The sequence below is a fragment of the Heliconius melpomene genome, chromosome 13, assembly GCF_056956725.1.
Source record: "Heliconius melpomene rosina isolate 202511_hmr_F chromosome 13, ASM5695672v1, whole genome shotgun sequence".
In the NCBI taxonomy this organism is placed as follows: Eukaryota; Metazoa; Arthropoda; class Insecta; order Lepidoptera; family Nymphalidae; genus Heliconius; species Heliconius melpomene.
Window position 1 is genome coordinate 2,208,016 of NC_140401.1, and position 24,810 is coordinate 2,232,825.

Sequence of the window (24,810 nt, forward strand, 5' to 3'; positions counted from 1 at the left end):
ATTTGCTTCTTAATAATGATTCCAGTTTTAAATATGTATTCGATGTATTATTATTTGGGACATATATATATTTCTTGAAAGTGGAAAATGAACATTTACACTGGTAACATTATAAATGCACCAATTCAACGCAGCATTACGTGGAATGCTCTCGAAGCGCATTTGCTGAGTATTGATCGAGCTATATGAAACAGCATTACTTATGTCTTTTTCGCTCATATTATAGTCCAAGAGCCAACGTGTCTTATTACGTTTATAAATTTACATGTTCTTTTTTATATATTTATAACGTTTAACGTTTTTCGGTTTTAAGGGCAGATTAGGTTTATAAGTTATTTTATATTACATCTTATCTACCATAATCTGTATTTACGAAGATTTAGCGGTTTTTAACTTTTTGCTTTTTAACCGAAATATCTACATAGCTACATAAGTCTCTATATTATTGAGTACATCTAATCAGGAAATAGCCTTTCTCGACAAATAAACTGTTTTTGAGATTAACACGGTCAACCATGGAATACACAATTCTTTAGAAAATCACATAGATTTTCTGCACAATATTTGTATTGCATAAACTCTTGAAGAAAATATACCACGACGATCACGCTTTGTCGACCGTAGTATTATATTCTTATTCTATTCAATTAAAATCATCTTTTAATTAAATTATTATGAAGCAATTGTACTTATATGAAAAGTTTGCAGAAGCATTTAATAGTAGATTTATATATTAGTTAAACATTTATTACTGTAACTTATTACTGCTGTAAAAATAATTTAAAACGTTATGAATTTCAGAGTAACTTTTTTTGAACTTCTTTTAAATTATTAAATATACATTTTTATTAAGCAATAATATAACTTTAAAATAATAAAAAAAATATGATGCTTTATAGATATTGTTTGCTTTTTAATTGCTGTATATTGTTTTAACGCCGGTTTGTTGAAATTTATTATTATTAAAATTGTGTACAATTACATAATTTAACTTATTATGTGCTAGTATTACCAGTACTGCATTGCAGTACTGCTGACCAGTGTTTCACGATAAAATAATATTTTTTATCTTTTGTTAAGAAATGGGCGGTGGCTCTTGGACTATAATTTCAATGGAATATTCCAGAAATTATAAGTTGTCTCTTTTAGTCTTATAGCATTATCTCTTTTCAACAGACAAAGAACATTCTAGAATAGCTATGCTCCTAAATTCAAAAAGCAGTCAAGTCTGCGCAGATAGTATTCTATTTGGGGACTCTTTCATTTGTACGGATTGTAGCTGCTGGGGCGTATCAAATGATTACTATAAAAGCCTTGTTCCCAGCCGTTCGCCACGATACCTTTTCCTATAGTGTAGTGTTGAGGGTCGGATATAACGATATGTATTTTAGGATATTTATAATTTAGGTTTAGGCTGAGGCTATTTACTTATTTTAATGTAGTATTTAGCTTATATTACATATTTATAATATGTCTGGGGAATTGGAGTTTATTAAGAGAAGTGGCAAGTTCCGTTAGAATCTAAAATGGCAGAGTCATCGCCCGGTTGACGCGTAGATCCTTAATTGACCTGAAAATCAATTCAAGAGAAATACCAAGGATAAAACATAAGGTGGGTACTATTTGATTCCATTTTTTAGGTACCACAGATAGTTACCACTAAATTAATATTGAATATACTCATTGAAGTAGTGTTATTGCGTTGTAATATGACCTTGAATAAATAATTGCAATTTTTCAAGTGTTAACAGATAAATTAAAAGCAAATATTTCAAAGTAAACGTAAAATAATAACTTCTTAAAGAGATAGCAACTCTTTTCAATGTAAGGGATTGTGGAATTGTTATCCTTATTTACCAGTTAGATTAGTCATTAGACTTTTGGATGGGAAATTCATATCAACCTCCTCTCTGAAACAAATTATTACAGTTTTGATAATTTCTCCATATGTTTAAGAATTTTTTAAAAAAATGTAGTAGGCATTATACCATAACGGTCTTAAAAGAAATCATCAAAAATATAATATAATTTACAAGAGTCATCGCTCAATTCAGGACAAAAAATCCTGTTACAGTTCTTTATTGAAGACTTTACAGCTTGAAATCATAACGAAAGATTTTATTACAACTAGGTAAAGTTGAGCTTTTGTAGGATTTAGAGGTGGATATCATTTTAACTTTAATCTTAACCAGAAAATTATTGCTTAAATATTTTTCTCATCCAATTCAATAGATATTACAATATTGTTCTTAACTCTGCATAAAATATAGCATATGAGGATGCGTAATTTATGCTGTACTTATTTGATTACTATGTTGACTGCTTTTGTAGAAAACTTAATTGGTTTTAAATTACTTTAAACTAAAACAAAATAAGCAACAAATAAAATAACACATTAAAAATTCTTAATGGATGTAATTAATAATGAAAAGAATTATTATTTAGATAAAATTGTGATAAGCGAAGTAATTTTAAAGGAAAATATATTATTATAGTTTATATAAATGTAACATATAAAGAAAAAATGTAAGAATTTAATTTCCCTATAAAATACTAAATATGCGAAGCCGTTATTTGACGATAGTCGAAAACAAATAGATACTTCAGTTCTAACTATTTTCAATAATAGATTTGAAGAGATTCATTATTTATTGGAAATATTACTTTTTATAGTAGAAAAGGTAAAATAAATATTTGTAATAAAATTATGTGACGTAAATAATTGATTATAGCTATCCAAGAAATCAACTCAATTGAAAAAAGAACCTCAAAAAAAAAACTACAAAACGTTTAAGGATTATGATATTACTACCAAATATATTGGTACTTTAAACGTTCGAAAATGTATTATTTGCAAAAATACTGATAATAAAACAAAACCGTGTACTACTGTTATAAGTGTTAAGATTTGAGTTTCAAGATTATTATTATTATTGTTCTTGAAATCATAAGCAATAAGCATTTCTCATATATTTTCTTTAGTACGTAATAACACACTTAAACACATAAAGGATAATGGAAATCAAATTTAGATTAGCTTGTACAGAGAGAGCTAAAGCCCTCCCAAGCAGTACCTATGTGGGGTATAAACTATTTATAATGATCTTATTTAATAGCGTTTAATATTTTTGAATAGTACAGGAGGCAGCTTGAACCAAAACGAATTAATGCCTTGATGATCAGCTCTTTAACGATTAGAAAGATTGTTGTGAAAAGCACTATAGCCTAAATTTAAAAAAAAGATTCCCAAATCTGTTACTAAATAAAGGAAATAAATATGTTTATACGAAATAATAGCATTAATAATTGCGTTATATACATATATTCTGTGGCGTGCAGTTTAAATATGGAGACGAAAAAAAAATGCAGGATAGAGATAATGATAATTCATGAATAGTAGAATCTTGTTTGTGTGTTTATTGGTGTATAGAATAGATGACAAATTATTGTGAAAAACGTAGACGGTATAGTAATGAATAAACTACTGTCGAAAACGGGAATTAGAAAGAAATATAAGAAGTAAAAAAAAACACATATAACAAAACGTTACCATAAAAATATTTATATATTTATTAATTTGCATAAAGAAAATAAAAAAAAAAGGAAAACTCAAAGAAAGACGTTAAAAGACTACAACAAATGACGAAACAAGTCGTCAACGACGTCAATATAGAATACGTCATTTGTATATATATTTGTATTTTTGTTATAACTATCAAATCAGCAAAACATAATTACTTTTTTATTCTAAAAGAAAACATTGTGATTATTAATAATGTAACACAATGATAACAATTTATCATGATTTATTGTGAAATCACAATTATCCCATAATAAATATTTCGTTGTTCTGATACGTTATGCGATCTTTTCATACTTTTTTTTTTATTATTACTAAAAAAATGTTTTGGATTATCACTAATATCTATTAGTAGATTAGTAGTAAATTAATAGTTGTTAGTAAACGCTAAGAAACCAAAAAAATGATTAAGATTTAATTAGGCTTAGGGATTTAATATTTGTTAAATTAATAATAACATTCTAAATTTTGGAGAAATACAAGAGAGCATGAACCAAAATGAATTAATGATGAAATAAAATAATTTTAATCCTAAATCTTTTATTTTAATAAACTAAGAAAACAAATATGGTTATAAGGTTGTTACCTTGCTTGCTTATTAGCATTGCTAAATGCAGGTTCAGCAAAATAATCAAAATACAATATTGCTTCTGTTGCATACAGTTTATTATGGAAATGAAAAAAAAAGATAGATCAGATAGATACAGGAATTCATTAATAGACAAATAAGTAAGGCTAAGTAAAGTAATAAGTAAGCTTTTATATACTTATTAATGAATAGAATAGATGACAAATTATAGTGAAAGACGTAGGTGGTATAGTAAAGAATAAACTACTGTAGAAAACAGGAATCGGACAGAAATATGTAAAGTAAAAAAGAATACATATATAATATACAACTTTAAAACTATTATAAAATTAATTAGTACTACTAAAAACAAATGACTTTGTTATAAAACAATCTTAATTACGAGAAAAGAGATTAATTTTCAATTTGGGAAAATATTTAAATTCCTAAAAAAGATCCCTAAAAGATAATGTAGTAATTAAATAACTATACGTTTGTTTGTTATAAAATCGTTACATAATATACTTATTATATGAATGTATTTTTTTATATTTTGATTGAAATATCAAACAAGGATGAAATTAATGATTATTGAAATATATGATTATATATAGCGGTCATTATGCAGACTTTAAAATACTAATTTGAGTACGCAGGTTAGTCGATATTTTCTTTGGTATTTATAAGATAACGAGTGTCTTTGGTACTACTAGTAGATAGATTTGCAGGACAGTTCCAAAAATGGTTTTAAGTATAACAACAAATATAAAACTAAGGGTATTGTATTGTTTAATTAAGTTGTACGTATAAAAAGATATAAATACATTATTTATATAGAAAAATACAATAATTATTTATATACGTTTTATAACGAAGTTAATAATTATCAACTTTTCTGCAAGTGAAGGAATATTAAGAATAATTAAACCTGCCATGATTGTGCAGATGTAAATTGATAGTTTTGTAATTGCATTTTAGACAAACATAGATTTTGTATAAAAAGACACCAAAAGTATAAGTAAATTGCAATAGTGTACGATATGATGTATAAATGAAAATATGGAGCAGATGAAAAAACTAAAATGTTTGATGATTTTATACAATGAAAATATATGATAAATGGGAATTGTTTTAAATTACACTACTACTATATGGTAGAAAGAGTCTATGGTCTAAAAATAGGAGTATGTTTTAAAAAATAAAATGGGTGTAGGTACATTTCTTTTTTAACACTTGATTAATTTTTATATTAATTGCAGTGATTATATTATTTTTATATTAAAGTCTTTAAAAATTATTCCTGTATAAATATTTTCAGTAACGAAGATTTTCGTTTTTAGACGTTAAGACGTTAATGTCTGTCGTCCTCGTAGCATAAGAATAAAAATGATTACAATAAATTTGACAATTATAATAATAATGTATAGGATCAGGTTCCAAAAATTTTACACTTATCATATTTTAAACTTATTACATATTTTAAAGAGATTATTTTAAATTTAAAGCGTCATAACATATAATTTATGAACAAATTTAAATAACGATATGTTAATTCTTCCTTATTAACAATTTAATTGCATACATTTATTTTATCGTTGGTTTTATCATTTATATAATAAAAGAATAAATACCAAAATGAGACAACCTTGACTATAAATGCAAACAACTGGCTTTTCATACACAACAGGTACAAATATAAAGGTGACGTCACATGTTTCTGCTACAAGTAAATAAAATTACGTAAGCATAAATGTTAACATAATTAGCCTTCAGTTAGCATAATTTACAAAAGCTTGAATTTTTACTACTTTTAGGTTCAATAAATACAAAATTTGTGGTTGAAAACTAGCCTGTAAACCTATCCTATAGAATATAACACGGTGAATATATAAGTTAAATATATATAAGTTTCTATGTACTTGCTTTTGAACAATGGGCTGAGCCAATTTTCAATTAGAATTAAAAGTAATTGACAACTGATATGTTCAATTCGGATATTAAAGAACTTAACAGTAAAAGATAAAATAAAATAGTAAAATACACTAGAAATCGTTTTATTTTGTTCTAGCAATCATTGTGATTACAGGTATTAGAAGAAAAATACGCGTATTAATATGATTTTCTTAATTATGGTTTTAAATAAGAATCAATATCAGAATTTAAGAAACTATTATTATATCTATATATAGTATATTAATGATGTATTTAGATATTAAAAATTACAGCTAATCTAATTTTTAAAGAACTTCTATCTGAAGAGAGTGCATAAGCAAAGTAAAAATCGCCCAGCAGATCTATGTAATTATTTACTTTTCACTTTTATTTAATTTAATTTTCTAATTTACTTTCATGTTCTAATAACTTAAATAACTCTTTTTACTTCTTATTTATGAACCGATTGAAATAAAATAAAAAATAAAAGTAAAGGGAAGTTTGCCAAAATACCTACAATAGTGAAAGTCGCGCTTAAGTATGTTATCGATTATTTAATTAGATTAGGCTGAACAAACGCACAGCCAAAGAACAAAAATTTAAAAAATCATTGTTTTAGGTTCTATTACATTGATAAACGCCACCAATGTAGATTTTCTCATATATCTTCCATGAAAAGACATCAATCGATTATAATTTTAATATGAATAGACAAATAGGTACACAATAAATAAACCCCGATTGGTTTGTATAGTGGTCATACATTTTGGAAATAAGTAACTGTTTACAAACGGAATGTATGCTATGATTCATTGCAAATCCCAAATAAGTTTTCAAGCGTCCAAACGACTACTGGACGCATTTCAATTAAAATAAAGTTATATGTAAACAATAAATCTTTAAAAATAAAATTATTGAAGTCAACATATTATTTCTTCTGGCAAAAGAGATGAGAGATATCAAAAGAAATTTAATATTTACATTATTATATACTGAAAACAATAAAATTGCTATTTATTATTAATTAACATAAATAAAAATAAATAGGCTTTTTTAATTAAAGAATTAGGAAGTTATATTAAAGCTACTTGGTTATTAAGTATTTAAAATCTACTTACATATAAATATTTTTAAAGAAATTTTATGTAAGATTTTTGTCTAACATTAGGTACAATGATTAAGCCACGAAAAACTTGTTATCATATTGTTGGCGGACTCAATTATTTGGACAATTATTTATTTGTTATTTTAATTATAAATGTGGTTAGCACCTATTTATAATCACACTGGGCTGTAGCCTACACCTGTGGTTGCAAGTCTCAGGCGCTGCTCCATGCTCCACCTCATTTAAAGACCGTGGATAATAAGTTGTAACTACCATCTACTTCTGATGTGTTAACAGGTGTTTTGTGCTTCTTTGTGTCGTTTTTTTTAAATATATTTCACTTCTGGTTTCTAACAATATCATATAGAACATTATGAAAATAACAAAAATCCAATACAGTTGAATTTTTCCAACTACTTATTTATTTTAGAGAATTCTCCGAATGCATACATACGCGTACGTCTTTTTTAATAACATTTTTCTGAAAAGACTAGGTTATTATATATACGAGTTCTATTTACGGCCACTCACAACGTTATGCAATATCTATTAAAACATACGAATTTAAAACATTATAACAATACTTGATAAAGTATGTACATCATTAATATAAATTATCACTAGTATAAATTAAACATTTATTTGCACTTTGTTAATACGAAATGACTTATATTTCAGGAAATGTATATGTAATCTATCTTCTTAATGTATATCTAATCTATCTTGATTAAAAATGTCAACGCTTGTTCTGCAGAGTCGGTTAAACTCATCGAACATCGGTGGCAGGTCATACGTCGATACGTACGTTACAATAGACAGACAGACTCCAATACAATTAGCATCACGAATAATGCTTGTCGAATCGAATGGTTTGCGCTGGTACGTTCAGGATAGCCGGTCTCCAGTAGAAACGTCCCCGATTAGGGATCTTTCTAGTAACAGTTGCTCAGGTATTAATTAATTAAGAATTGTTTGTTTCTATTATATTAGTTAAAATTTAAATGACTTATGAAAATTTTGATATACGCGTTCATCTATAAACTACTCGTTAGTTTGGGACGTGCCACTTTTTATAATATATACTTATAATATAATTTAAAACTACATACTAAGGTATCAAATTTTATTCGTAAAAATAACACCTAGAATTATTAGGTAAAAATGTTAGATGTAAGGACTGATATCAGTAATGGTTTATCATCGATTGATTTTCAGATGTTTAGTGAGTCGGAGCTTCTGGCAGGCTTGTTGGCAGTTAGCTAATTACGTAAAGTTATTAGTTATTATCATTAGTTTGTATGGAAACTAAAGCTCCTTCGCTATTAAAGCTTTTTGGATATTAAAGCAGGTCTATTTCGTAAGTTCATTAATCTAGCAAATTTTGTTATGTATTCTGTTTTAAAGATTTACTAGTATTTAGATATAAATAAATAAGAAAGAAGTTAGTTGTTTACATATTACATATACGAATATTATATATTACATAAATTGTATATATATTTCATCAATACTAATTTATATTTATATTTATTTTTTTATATCTAGGTAACTTTTATTCTATTTATGATATCGTACATGAATTATTAGATGCGAGTTAGGCACAAAAATAATTTCATTTATTTATTGCTTTAAAATGCGTTAACCGGACGATGACGGAAGTATATAAGTTTACATTAGGCTAGCCAAATTCTAGAATTAGAATGAATATTTAAGATATTTTATGATATCCAGCATTTGACAATACTTTATTTATAGATGTATTCCTATAGATCTAACAATAGGCTAGGTTAGGTTATGTTATAAGACTCATACATAGTATAGGTTAATCTTAAGGTTTATAGGATAGCATAATTTCATATTTAATATTAATATTTTTTATAGGCAAAGTAACCTAACACCTATTAGGCTAGTTAGTAGACGATTTATGCTTCCAATTTTGTTTCTAAATTTACCTCAAAATGAAACATTAAATGAAATTAAAAGGATTTTGGATTATATGGATTTAAAAAATGATTCAATGCTGATAGATACGATATGATGAGGAAATTTAACAAAGAAATAATAAAAACTTAACTATGATTTTAAATGTTAAGACAAAGTATACAACACAATAAGCAGTTGAAAATAAAAAAAACAAAACTGATAAGATGTCGACTTTTAAACGAAAGTCATTGCTCCGGGCATATTTTACAGGCAGAGCTCAGACAATTTTAAAGGTAAAAGAGTTTAAAACTCGTAATCGGTGATTTATGTACGTGAAAATAATTAATTGTAAAGAAGAATATTATCCAGAAAATTGTAATATTTACAAAATATAATTTGTTAAAATTTTGTTAAGACCCTAAAAATCATTATGTACAAAATTACAATATTGTGAATGCAACTAAAATAAAACACAAAAATTAATAATACAGTTTTTTTTATTTTTGCAACTACTTAACTAATCTTTTTTTCTTTTTAGCTCTTTCTATTTATTACATAAACTTTTGAAATATTTCAACCATATACTTACTCTATAACTACGTCAGATGCCAAAAAATTTAAACAAACTTCATTAATATAAAATTAAGAATAAAAACAAGAGAAATGAAATAAATGATTCACAAAGAACGACATGAATTTTAAAATATGAAGTATTTAAAAAATACGTTGAAATTTTTAATCACTTCATTAAAACAAAATGAAAATTCGAATAGGATTTCGTATTGTTACAAAAAAAATATGTGTAGTGGTTGTTGATAATGTTTGATATCTACGCGAGTTTGAGTTTCGAGTGTTTTGTGGTGAAATAATTCTTTCATTTTGGTTGGATATCTATCTACTGTATATATTTGTAGTATGTATGTGGAAAGAGAAGAGGATTCGATTTTACATTATACTCAGCAATTACATTTCAAAATATTATTACAAGCATATTTTGCAAATATTACACAAAGAAAATTGATTTCTAGAGAAGTTTAAATCCGAGGATATATATTTTATTAAACGTTTTTTGATAATTTTGAAAATGCGTGAAAAGGAAGAATAATACTAATAGAATAGAGAGCCAGTGCCAGTTTATCTTTAGTGCAAGTGTTTTAGTATTATCGTTACAAGATAAGAAGATTTGATACGTTAACATTTCGGAATACAATTATATATTTATCAGATAGTACAGTACTATTTACACGCTGAATGTAAAAGTTCCAATGCAATTATTAAACACAAACAGTAAGCTTTACCCTCCAGGCCACTACTAGTCAAATTTCAATTAAAATTGAATTTAATACTGAATATTTTATTTTGATATTAAACAACTTGAGAGTACAAATAGTAAAAAAATAAAAATCTCCAATAGTAAAACGCTTGAAAATCTACGTATTATTTTACAAACAGATTACAGATATCAGAAGAATGAAGAAAATTATACGTATTGATATAAAATATTGATTATTAATATTTAAGAAATTAGAAACAGAAAAAAGAAAATTTGATATTTTTATAAACAAAGTAATACATTAAAAGGATTGATTTAAATGTAATTTTAATTACAAAGAAATTTCGTTGAAATTTTTCACTACAAGGAATAGAAAACAGAAAACAAAAGCTTAAATTTTTTTTATATTATATTACTACAATATTCAAGATCTTATTTTCTTTTTTAAATAATGAAAGGTAAACAATTAATATTATCAAAGGTGAGTGAAGAGAGAAGAATCAAGCTTTGACACAATTTAATCCTAAATATTACTTGTTAATTATTAACATTACTTACCTCTATCATTTTATGTTTGCTTTATATTCTGTGAGGCAAGTGTTACACAATTCAAGAAATCTTTATACACACTAAATATTTTTTTTCAGAATAACATTAATTTTAACTTTTACTTACAGTATATATTATAATTTACGTTTCTTATGAATTGAATATATGGGTAAACCTGGTAAAGCATGGATTTTAGTATTTACATAATAGGGATTGTCATCACGTTTCACGGTTTGCACAGATTGCACTTGGATGCCTCTGATGAGTGAAGGTTTGTTTTAGTTTTGCAAGCTTGTAAATAAATTGTTTTAAAGCGTCTCGTGATAGTTTATCGTGTTGTTCATGTGGATACACAGAATGCGTAGATCAACTTAACAACGCTTACTTCATATAAGTTAAATAATTATTTATTTCAGACAAGATATCTATGGATATAGGTTTTTTTATATATGTGCGATACATGTGGTGGCTAACCGTCTAAAGCATCGGCAATTGATAACATTTTTTTTAAACAAGCATGAGGCTAGATGGGGTTATTCGGTATTAGACATGGTCACGAGTTTGGTAAAATATTTGCTATAAAGTGTGAAAAGGCTTGCATTTTTATACAGCATATATTGTCTGCCGACTGACTATACTAGATGCTTTTTACGCCTTTTAAAGTTATTAGGATCATTTGACCATCGGCAAACGCATACGGTACGTAAAATATGTACAAATATTATATTTATATCTTGTTAATAAAATCCCAGGTGTTTTCCCATATTAAGGTTTTTGTAATATATCCATAACATTTGTATAATAATATATGCTTTTTGTAAAACAATTTATTACTCAAAAAATTATATTTCGTATATATTTTAATTACTATACATTTAGATATAATTCCAATTTTAATCACTTCTCAATTGATGTAGTAGTTATTGATTCAAATAATGATTGTTGTGATATCAAATTCGCTTCAACTTACCATTGTTTATATCTGTAGCCAAGCACGTAGTAGGCCAATCAATATTTTATTTTCAGATCAACTAAATCGTTTGAGAAAATATCACCTCTAATAGGATTAATGAATATGTCACTTTGAACTAACGTACTTCAAACCAACAGATCGAATTCATTGAACTACAAGAAAACAACAAATTGCACCAACTCTGCTTCAATGTTCACTGACTCATGCCAATTAGATTCTTTGCAAATGAAATTGTTAGCTCGAAAAATCGTCCTAACTGCTGCTTATCATGACAAAAATGATTTCTTTGGTATTCCCTTGATAATACACCATGAGTGAATGACTCAAAACGCTAATAAATCCAATAAGTGTCATTTTGTTTCCCCTCGCTTCAGTGTTGCATTGTCCAGGTCTTCTCTCATAAAATAGATGCTTTTATTTGCATTTCAGCGACTATAATTTAGTAGACACAGTTTATTTTGAATTCAAAATGTTCTGTGATATTTCAATTTGTGCACCATTGTTGCTAACTTTTTAACATGATGAATGAGCATGGAGCTAGATGGATTGGTTCTATAAGTTGGAGAACTGCAGGTTTAGCTGGTGTGATAGTTTTCTTATCACTTTATTATTCTTAAAGCACATTGTCTACGGTACGATAGAAGCAATGCAAGTATTTCATGACTTTTGCAACAAATGTGCTTTTAATTTTTATACATTTTATCGCTACTCATCGGTGTTTGTGTAATATACAGACCTTTATCCCCTTTATTGTACTAAACGCTTTTTATTTTAATAGAGGCTTTGATGATTTATGGAATGTCACTTTGAAATTATTTACAATTAATTGCTGTGGCTAATTCTGTCCGTATTAGTGGAGTGTTGTCGACTTCCGAACTAGTGAAGTATTGTTGATCAGTTTATAATTTGTATTTTTACTTAACATACACATTTGTTGTACAATAGATAACATATATCATGGCAAGCATCAAATATGCTTTTGGGAGATAATTAGGATATACGTTTGCGTAAATTTGCTATTCGCTCGGGACAAGTCAATTTTACGCTTTAAGTGCTTAAGTAGAAGTGCTCTAACAACTGAACGGAAATCGTAAAATTATTTTAAATTTGCCTGATTTAATATTTTGCATTAAATTATTGTCTGTCGGATAGTGTTATTGGTTTTATTTGTTTGTGATAGGAATATTATGTAATAGTTACTTGCTGTGATTGTGAATTAGTGAAATTTAACACACAAAATTAAATAGGAATGCCGTAACGGTGTGTATAATAATTAATTTCAATGTTTAATTATTTTTCTAGATAAAAAACCGAATTAACTAATTTATGAATTGTATGTAGTGGTTTATTGGTGTCGTGGTGTGAAGTGGAGTCTTGAAAAGTTTTCTAGTTTTTTATTGGCAAATATAGTTGATATTAGCAAAATGTATTATATGTATTATGTTTATCATGTGGAAGTGGATGGTGATATAGTTTGTATTTAAATATATTTCTAAGTACAAGTTACGTTCGAAAGATATTATTATAACATAACATTTATATAAATTTGGAAAATCTCGTAATATACGTTTTTAAATTACTATCTATTATTCATTAATTATTCCTGTATTTATTTATTAGTTTCAGCCATTTCTTTAAAATATTATTTGTTCTGATAAACAAGTTAAGAAAACGACGCAGGCATAAAGACAGAGCTTTCTAAATTTATTGACGCTCTTATTATAGAACTAAAGAATATGTTTTTAGGAGAATCTGCTCTTTGTTTGTGTTCTTTTCTAATAATTTTGCGTTTTGATTTTGTTAATATTTGACTACATTTTCATTATATCTATATTAACAGAAGTAGTGTAAAATACTTATTGAACTTAAATTTTAACTGTTCTTTTTTTCGTGTCTTTATATCTTATTGCAGTTCTACCCGGCGTTCGGAGTCCAGTGTGACAATCGCAGCATAATTGCTTATATTCTTCGATTTTAACCTGTTCACAGGGTCTAGTCTTCACTTATAGATGGAACGTATTCCAAAAACCGGGTGCGATAATATCGGTATTAATATATTATAATCTATTTTTGTGTACAAAAAAATATTGAATAAAAATTCGAAATATATATATTTTTGCTGTTTTTTCGAATCTACGCATTTTTCATCAAATTACAGTTGAAAGATTCCGCGCAAGTTCCGGTGCTGATCTAAGGTAAATTCTGTCCAGTCAGGTATAAATTATGTAAATTAATTAATTACAAAGCAATATACATATGAAGTTTTCAGTATATTAATTTTTAGAAATGGCATGTATTTAAAACAATGCATATGTAACGCATACGCTTAGGTTAATTAGAATATAATCAACATTTAGTAATATATATATATATATGTGTATGTATGTATGTATAGGTGTTTTTGCATCTTAGTTTGCAGTTAACCGAGTGACTGACTGGTGATGTCGATGGACACTGTCTGTTTATTAATGAGATAAAAGATATACTCAATTAAATACCTAAAAGGTAATCGTGGCAGTTGTTTAATTCTAAAGGTACAGGTGGGGTAATTAGATAATTTCAAATTTGTTCATAATCTTTTGCCGTGTCTTTACGTAGTTTTTGCAGTTACCGCCTGCACGTCTCCTTATCTCGTCGCGTCGTGAAGTTGCGGATACAAATGGTTGAAGCACAATTATAAAAGGTATATTTAGTTAACATTTTTCGACTTACCAGAGATGGCAGTAGTAACGTTCGTAATAATAATAATACCGAAAGGGAAAATATAGAAATAATAATTAATCGTTAGCAATAGGGTAAGTTTTTTGGCATGTAAATAGTTTTCCGTGTCCTAATGTAATTTTTGCAGTTGCTGGCGTCGTTTCATGCGTTAAATGAAGTCCAGTGGATAGTATTTAGCAACCAGTATATCAACGGATTTTTTGCAGTTACAAAGTTCTACTTTGTGAATTGATAGATATAACGATATGACAAAAAAATTAACAGACCGCGAAAATAGGCGTAACATAAACCAGGTAAAACTATATATAAAACCAAACCATCGTATTATAAGTAAATAATTAGATTTTAAGTATATTATCAATTATTATTTGCTTGTCCTCGTGTTGTTTGATCTCTTCACAGTTGATGGTTTCTGCAGCTATTCTTCTACCTTCATTAATTTATAAATTGCCTCTAAATTGGTACGAAAACATTTAATCTTACTTGTAGAAATAATTGTTGTCTGTAAAAATAAAAGCATGCAATTATTTTATATTTCATCACAATAAATGATTTTTTGTTGTAACTTAGTTTTTTGTGTGTCCCTTTGAATATCTTGCAGTTAATACATGTGCAGATTCACGAAGAAAGTCAGCAGCAAAAATGCACCATACTTGATTGAGCTTGTAACAAGCGGTAGAGGACTCCACTGTTCAGCCTATGGCTACAATAGACATTATACACGCATGACTATCCAGTACACTTCACCTTATGATACATCGGTATAGAGATTGTTTTTTTTTTTGGATATTAATTTTACAGTTAGTACCAGTGCATACCCACGATGCATTGGTAAAACTTGAAACGATGATCACCAATTTTGCCTATTTCTGTAAGTTTCACCTATACCTTTAATTTTTATATTCAAAATTATTTATCTCATTTGAATCGTCATGACTTTGGAAAATGGTGCGTGTGCCGTCAACCATTGGGATACCTTATTTCATAGAGAACTACACTGCATAATAGGTATTTTTTTTGTTTTTCAATATATATATTTGATAATTATTTAATATTTCGTTTGAATATTGTACTGTCTATTGGTGTGTATGTTTGGGTTTGTCGCTTTGGCTATAACTATGTGGTCTTAGTGTGTTTGCCTGAAACTAGGTCGGAATATCATCAATTTGGCATGGTGTGCTTATATCCAGAATGAAGTATTTAATATCAAGTGCGTATACGTCTACCCAGATGTGCAAATCAGGTTTTACTACTAGAGAGAGTGAGAAAACTTATTGTTGCTACCAGCCAATGTCAAAAAATATTACTTCAAAATATCAAGAACGACTTGAATTCGGATGAAAGCAGAATGCTATTTCGTATGTACTGCTCATTTATATTTCAAATATTATCTGAAGGCTTATGATTTATTGGTATGTACTTATTATATATATATCGATTTATTTATTTTTAGGATTCATTGTAAGTTCCGATTATTTTGAATACTCTTACTAATACTATACACACTAAACACAACTTGTTATAATTTTAAATGTTGTAAAATCGTTTAAACAAAAAATCCTAATAAGTGTTAGGTGCTGTAAATGTATTCTTCCTTATATAAATTACTATATTTATAAATCGAAGTAACAAATTTTCTTACTATGGGTATGAGCTGTAAAGGCTGTATATATGCAAGTTTCTCATTTCCTATGTTACCACTGTGTTTTTAACACAATATACCTATAAACCACTGTTTTTACAATACCTACGTATTTTCTATAATCTAGGTACCTACGTAGTTTTTTTTGTAATATTTAGGTTAGGATAATAATAGCTTTATTTTAAACATATAGTAAATATATTTTAGGTGTAGGGTTAGGTTGTAAATAAATGCTATTATTATAGGCTAGGTTAAGAGTAAAATACTTTAGTTATATGACTTGCCACATAGGTTTATGATAAGATTTAAATAGTGTTTAGTTTATATTTAATTTTAAGGATATTAATTGATATTATTCCAGGATTATATAAATTATGATTAAAAACCGGGCGATGACGTAGGTAGATGTAGACGGTAAGAAGATTTGATCTATCAAATTAGGTAGATAGGTAGGTTAATATATGAAATATAATTTATACAAATTATATAATTGGCATTAAATTCAAATAAAAAGGTGATGCCTGTGGAGTTTCTTGCGCCGCTTCTTCTCCACAGAAGAACACCTTCCGAAGCGGTGGTAGATTTTTTTCAAATTATAAATAAAAATATAAATGAAAATGTTACAATTTCAACAGGCAAATTTTTTAATAAAAAAATGTTTTTGCCTATTTATTCGTTTCATTTATCTTCCCTAAACATTAAAAAATGCTTTTTAACCACCCTGTTGTTTTATTACCCTATCCTTTACCATAAATGTTCCATACTGAATTGCAAATATTGCACCAAGTAACTTTATATAGCCAATAAATTTGTTTTTATTTTGGAATATTTTAACGATTAAATAACATGGCTAGCTGTTGATATAATTTAGGTACTTGCCTAGGTACTTTCAAGTTAATTTGATTACATAGTCGATAGTAGTTACATCGATAAAGAAAATAATATATTTTGGAATATATTAGTGTTCATACTTACCGTAATGGAACGGTTTGACGAAACTGATCGAGGCTTCGATGCCCGATTAGGGAAATATACAAGCGCGACGTTGGGTTGTGTCTCTTATATAATGTCTCGAAGAAACCGATTAGGTACCTATCGATATGGTCAAGGTATTCTGACTTTTATCTACTATGCAATAAAAGAGTGAAGCTAAGTTGATAGGTGGCGCAGGGGCACAAGAGTTCTATTGTAAACGCGATAGGTATTAGTGGGTTCGATTCCCGCTGGAGGAAACTAAATATTTCTGCTTTCTTATATCTGTGCTGATGTGGAAATGTGAAGCTAAATTCCGACTGCCACCAATCAACAATAACGTCAAATTTTCCTTGAGGAAAAGCGGAATTTTCAAACGATTTATGGAAAACCTGTATACACTACTACTAACACTATATAATTATATTTATTATAACAACTGTTTGGTTTACTCTTTACCAAAGGCAGTGAAATCTTCACAGTCAATATCTCTGAGCTTTTTACATATTAATCATTATAATAATTTATTATAAAAAAAACAACGCTCACTGCGTGGAATAAACCATGAAAAGCGGGACCATGCCTGTCCCGCTCCGGACATCGTCATTCTCGAGCTATAAAATCTTAACGTCCCGCCAAAATCTTTCTATACTAGGCTTTGTTGATGACATTATCGGCAGTGTATAATATAAGAATATTTTTTTTGATATATTGCCGGAACCATAATTGTAAAAAAAATAAAAACTATTATGTTAGGATTTTTCGTGTTGTGACGTAATAATGAAATTCGTAAAATTTTAATTAAAGTTGTAATGGCGTTAAATGAAACGCTGTTATTATTTTCTTATATGGCACCATTACAATGCAGATTAAAAGTCAATGCCATCAAGTTCAGATATTGCACGTCAGATGGCAGCACTTACTACACTTTCGATTGAATTTTTGAAGAGCTTTTTGTAATTTCGCTTCAGAATTCTTACATGAAATCAATATTGAAATTTTATTAACTGTAATGTCAATTTATCATAATCATATTTGTGAAGGAATAAAGGTTATAAGTATAATATGTAATAAAGGGTATAGTTTCTACTCTAGTTAAATCTGCCAAACTGGATATATAGACATATTTTTTAAATCTATCTTTGTGTATTTCTTAAAATAAATGATTAGATATTTCATTTTCTGGAGTAGGAACTCTCAACTTGTCACCTTTGCAGTCACACTTGTGCCCCTGCGCCACGACTGGCTTTTAACTAAATAAAAAAAAAATCTATCAAAAATTGTAGTTATCCTTAAATTCGTAATAGGAAATAATGAGGTGAAAAATCAAACAAATAAATAAATGTGTAAAATTATTTTATATAGCATTATAGTTATAAACTGTCACAACAAGAGATTGCCACGCTACCTTACACAAATACACCTCTCTCACGAGAACCTTATTCTACGCACTAACTCCTATAAGACTTAAACTTTACATCACATATAGAATGAGATATTCCTTTATAAGTAACAATGGCCGACGACATTACTCCGTTACCATACAAGATATTGACACTTAGGTAATAAATTATGTTAAAAACAGATGTCTTATTAATATTATGCGTACAATTGTTTCTAGAACCTTCTAATTACATGTAGACAATATTGATACAACAAGATATATTTAAATATTAAAAGAGTTATAAACATGCAAGTACACAGAAAAAGTAAACGTATTAAATTTGTTTGAAGTGTAAATACAGTCTTCCTTTATTATTTGAGGTAAGTCCAAAATAGAAAACATTAAAAATAAAACCTGTAAAAGCTTTGAAAAATTGTTTAATTATGCTATACTTAATATATAATATGCATGTAAAAATGTATTAATGTAAAAATGTAAAAATGTATTTATTTATAAAAACACAATAAAATCGACATTTTATAGTATTTAAATGCATAGGAGCCAATATTTATAATATCAATAGATTACAAGTTTATTATTATGATAGTACGTAGATTGTAGATAATAATAGTTAAATATGTCTAGACTTTCCTTTTCTTCACTCACGGTAGCGTCATTTTTAAATAATTTATATTGCATATGCAAATTCTGTGCATTTAATTTTACTCATTTATCACATCCTATTGTTAAACTTTAACTAGCAACCATAAATTAAAATTATAGGTAGGTACAAGACAAATATGAATAACCATGTTTTTTCTTATAAAAACGATTTCACAATAATAAAAACAAATATACACTATACAAATAACCTGGTTCGTAAAATTCTCTATTTTGTTTGTTAAATAGATAGAGTTTTATGTTATTCAGGTATTTAGAAACTTTCATACGTATTTGCAATATTGAAATTCTAACGTATAATGCAAGAAAAGAAAAAACTGTTGGTTTCAATATCAGTTCTGACCTTATTTGCATTTGACTTCAAATGATATTAAATGAAAAAAAAAAAAACTTAGTAAATAACTATTTAGTTATTACCGTCATTATTATTTTATGTTTAATTTCATTTAAATTAAATTCGCAAAACTGTTTGATAATTTTTAGAAACTCGGAAACTTTTAATAAATATTGGCTGAAATTGCAAACTACACTCAGCACCATCTAAATAAGTTTGAAATGTACGAATCATCACTTAAAATAACTGACATCTAATTTTGTTTCAGTTTTTGTATACATTTCATTAATTTCGAATCACAAAAACAGAATCGGTTAGCGAGCGCGGGACAAAGGGACGTGGTCTGTTTGTTGATTCCTTTTAAATAACAGAGCCTTGTCTGATTAGTCGAGAAGAAGCGGGTAATAAACGGAGTAACGTGTTTCACGGCGAATTTAAGCAGATTATCTTTTATTTTTATTCTTCATGGTAAGACGTCGCCAGAAACTGGTCTTCTCCGCCGGTGGCTGTTCTTCCCTAGCCTCCTCTCCCCTTGTCTCGCCTCGGAGCATATCTAAGAATGTTGGATCATTTTTTCGAACATTCTTTTCTATTTTCACAGCTTCTGCGCTGAGTTCCGCTTTTAGTTTCTCCGGACTTGTATTTTCGACCTTAAACTCGTTAGGGTCTTCTACAAATGCCTGTTGAAGATCGCGCATTATTTTCTTGCGTATAGTTTTTTTCATACTGAGATGTCTTTCAAGAGTTTTGACGTCGCCATTGGCGTATGTGCGATAGTCTTCTTTCTTCTTTTTCCCAGATTTTTTTGATTTGTCTTCATGTTCATCGTAGGTCTTGCCATCGTACTGTTGATTGATGCCGAAGATATCGCGCAAGTGCGGAATAGCTCGTTCAGAAGTCATCTTCGTGTGCAGGCGCCTGTCACGCCGAGTGTTAGTAGATCATAGACCGCTCATCATGGAATCTGAAAATGAGACAAAATATATATTAATAAGTGTAATAGTTGATCCAAGGTAATGTTAATATTTTAATTATTCAAATATCCCAATCTAAAGTACGTACACGTAATATCTGTAAAACATTTTTTCACGTATAAGTGTTGCATTGAAAGCTAGGAGTTCGGAAGCACAACGAATGAAGATGGAAGCCAGATGATATGTCATGGTACATTGGATATTGTTAATCTCAGCGTGACCTACTCTGTTGTTTCTCATAGAATATTTCAAATGAGACCATCATTTGAATAGGAAATTACAACATTTTTACATTAGCTTACATGATAAATAATTAAATATAAATTAAATTATAAAATAGTCTTTTTTGGTAGCCTGGTTAGGAACTACAATACAATACAATACAATACAATACAATACAATCTTAGTAAGAACTTTATATCTAGTTTATGAAGTAACGATAAATATAAAAAAAATTATACGTACATACAAAATATGTATGTCAACAAAGTGCATCAGGTGCAGTGATTTAAAGAATAAATGGACGCTTGGTAGCGTGACCGCGCTCGCATAATAACTTCCTCTAGTTGAAAGATAAGAAGTATAATAGGAGTTATTATAATTGTGTGATTATAATAAGAATTGAACATATTTTTTTCATTTAATATCTTTTGGGTTCACATTTTATTTTGTGTATGAAGTAGACAAAGGCTCCTCGCTCCATTTTTAGGAAATATTGCCAGAAAATTATGAATTGGTAAGCACTTTACAATCTTTCCTCTACCAAGCAAAATAATTCTTCTTGCAATTTCTATTTATCTTCAGACAATTGACAGGGTACGCAGTGTCTTAAAATCTGTTCAATCCTATTACTCCTTCTAGTTTTCCTGACAAGAAACGGAATGATATCGATATTACATATATATTTCTGTAATTACTCACAAATTTAGATTAAAAAAATAATACTTAAAAGGTGTTTTAATCAGGATGCATTATACGAGCTACACGTCAAAGCACATAAGGCGCAAGACAACAATAAGTGGAGTCTGCGTAGCGTGACTGCGCTACTATACACTATACACTATACAGTACACTAGTGTTGTTATAACTTCACTTGGGAGCTGAGGTGGATTAATGAGTCCACAAGCACATTTTATAAAGCTAGATAACCATGATTATTAATAAAATAAAAAAAGGACTAGAGACTTGTTAATTAAGCCATATTTTCGTATGTTTACGAATAAATTATAATATAGAAACATTCTATGGGATGTTTATTTATTATCTGTGTCAAATATTGTTATTAATAAACGACATATAACCATAATAATATTAATAATCATTAAAAAAACCTAAGCAACACATGTACAAGTAGACAAGACGCATCAACTCGGATGCGATACAAAAACGTCAAGAACGTCGCAAACGTCGAGAACAATTCAAAAACATTTTCTTTGTGACGCACGCGGCACGTCCACGTCCAACCATGCCGTGAAACAAGGTGCCGCCCCGACTGCACTCGCGCCTACGTAACTCGACTTGCGGAAGCACGTCTCATTGTATTCTAAATCTCTAAATGTAATAAAGTGCGCTCCACTGCTTCTCCGAGAGCTCCTCTCACCGGACGAACAATGCGTTCACTATTTCATTTCGACTGCCATTTTCTCGTACCTACCGATCGCTAAAATTGAACGGAATTTAAGATTTTTGTTGCCATGTATATTATAGGCAATATAGGCCGACGCGTCGTAAATTGTGTGAAACAATAAACTTTCTCTAACTTTTAGGGTAATTGAATGTGGAAGCACTTAAAAACTAGACTAGACATGATCGATGGCAAGTATAAATATTCGAAGAGATTATATTCAAAACGATAGCCGATTTGGTGTTGAGAGCACATTTTATACTGATTTATAATAAGTGTGTTCAATTCTATTATTATATAATAGTATATTTTTAGTAGGTTAAGATTTAAAACCCAATGGAAAATACTCGTAAGCATTAAGCTACTGTATTAAACAAAAGCAAACGAAACTTAATTGATATCTGTCTCCATAATGAATAATCAATTTTCTGTTTTCTTATTTTAGATGTCAGTAGGTAGATATTTTGGTTATGTGATCTATTAAATCTATTAAAAAAAATATATATTTTTCCTCTTTTATTAAACATAGGAAAAGCTTAAAATAAATAAAAATACCCAGTTTGTATTTTACATCTTAAATAGGCTAACATTGTGTACCGGCGAGTTATTCTCTGTAATTGTGCGCACGGCACAAATGTTATACAGAAATCCAAAATTGGTAAACCGTTTCAATTATGGAGTATTATAGCAGCGATATTACGAGTCGAAACGAATCATATATGACGCCCACACTCAGCAAGCTTCATTCTGAATGTCACGCTGGAGAACTGGAGACCACGGATTACTTTTATGATAGCCGTAAAGTATTTTTGATACAATGCTGGTAGATAAGCCTATGGGCCTTAACTTAAACCTACAAGAAACATGTTCGAAGTATTTTTGAAGTTTTCTGTAGACATTGCCTTCTCAATCTGTATTTATTCATGTAACGTTTAAATTCCATATTTATGTAAGTTTATAAATTTTCACTTTAATTATTTCATTAAGATAAAGAAACAAGATTGTACATAACAAGTTATTATTAATTGTTTTTTAATTAATATATTTTAGATAAATATTTTTTTAAATAGTTTCATTTGTTCGCTCTGGCATCAAGGCAAAAACCCGGCGTTGAGTTCCTTCACTCAACACGCAAAGCCTCAAAAAATTCGGCAGAAGACGGGGAACGGATTGTCTCAATACTCTTATACCTACTAGAGTACTTAAAAATATCAACAAAAAATAACTAAATGTAACAAACACATAAAACACGCCTCGGACAAGTCTAACAGCTGACATTAACATTGAGGGGGTCAACGTACTTTGCCTAACATGTGATCGAGCATGGAGCATCGAGCATCTCCGCGTGACGTCATAAACGTCTAAACATACGTGTTTTGTTTTATTTCAGATGTGTATAACTTACGTTGACAAGTTTTTGTCACGTTTAAGTCATGCATTTTTAGGGTTCCATACTTGTTAAGAAAACAAGGAACCCTTATAAGATCACTCTGCGGTCCATCCGTCCGTCTGTATGTCAAGACTGAGATGAAGTCTCAGACTTGGAGATATCGAGTTGAAATTCAAACCATATACTCAGATCTACGGCCTCATGATTTAAAACATGAATGATGTTATTAACAGATTTATTAAGAGTACCAACTCAACTCGGATTCAAGAAACTTGCAGAGTAGAAATAGAAATTCCTTTATATATGTTCATAGTAAGGCAGTACCAATTATTAAGTTAAATATGTATACAAAACTCAGTTTTTTTTACTTTACATACCTTAGTAAAGCTTTCCTTAGTAGTAGTACTTTATAGATATTTGAATTACTAAACAAATATTTTCTAAACGAAGTACCTAGCATATCATCATACGAATATTATATATTTTTGTGAGCTTACGATATAATATATCAAATTTTTAAAATATGGTTAAATTATTTTCATATACATAGCATATTTCGCACATATTTTGTATTTTCAACATACAATATAAACACAGAATATTTTTTTACTTCTTGTCATGAAAAGACCGTGACAGATAGGGAGGACCCATTGTAAATTTCAACGTGACGGTATATTTTAACGTTATATTTTACAGAAATCCAGCGTGTTAAAAAGTCCTTTGAATATGTTTTGTCATACTCGTACACTTGTTTTTGATAAGCGTAGCTTAACATAAAATATAGAAATAACAAAAAAATATTAAAATATCTTATAATAAATATTTTACAGTCAACCAGCTTGATATATAAGTCACTTGAACAATACGTAAATGCAAATAATCAACTTTAAATGACCTGGTTAAACCTGGCAACTCTGGGGTTGTGACTGACTGAGAGGCGGCAATCATTGTTTTTGCAATTCCTTATGCGATTTTCGTTCAAATGATTTTAGATTCATATAAAAAACACGTCCGTGCAAATTTATTGCCATAAATTTAATTAAAAGTGATTGCGGCCCAATTTTTCTAGGCAACCCTATATCATTCTTAAAAATAAGTTTTATTAAAAAACAGATACCTGCACCTTTATGCAATGGAACCTCGTACTGTAAGCTGTAACATATAAACTATGTAACACATAAGTAG

At 28.6% G+C, this 24,810-nt stretch overlaps 2 protein-coding genes and 1 long non-coding RNA gene across 7 annotated transcripts in view; 1 reads left to right on the top strand and 2 right to left on the bottom strand.

Annotated features, from left to right (window-relative positions):
* The window catches only part of ko (Stork-head domain-containing protein knockout), a 375,904-nt gene that overhangs the window by 246,851 nt on the left and 104,243 nt on the right, over positions 1–24,810 (bottom strand). The gene's annotated exons all lie outside the window — the stretch shown is intronic.
* LOC146532431 (uncharacterized) lies at positions 1,290–16,934 on the top strand. 5 transcript variants are annotated; one of them, XR_014878625.1, is made up of 5 exons: positions 1,290–1,612; positions 7,940–8,135; positions 8,401–9,401; positions 9,647–11,629; positions 11,957–16,934. It is a non-coding gene; the product is annotated as an uncharacterized LOC146532431 (long non-coding RNA). The 5 variants fall into 5 exon arrangements; XR_014878626.1 differs by having other exon boundaries at positions 9,647–11,201; positions 11,347–16,934; XR_014878623.1 differs by having other exon boundaries at positions 8,401–8,542; positions 9,067–9,401; positions 9,647–16,934.
* LOC146532432 (uncharacterized) overlaps positions 18,578–24,810 on the bottom strand; it is a 39,539-nt gene continuing 33,306 nt past the window's right edge. Inside the window, exon 3 of the mRNA XM_085195813.1 lies at positions 18,578–20,601. Within this exon, the coding sequence (XP_085051939.1) occupies positions 20,081–20,539 (459 nt within the window). The 5' untranslated portion in view covers positions 20,540–20,601 and the 3' untranslated portion in view covers positions 18,578–20,080. The remainder of the gene's footprint in view (positions 20,602–24,810) is intronic.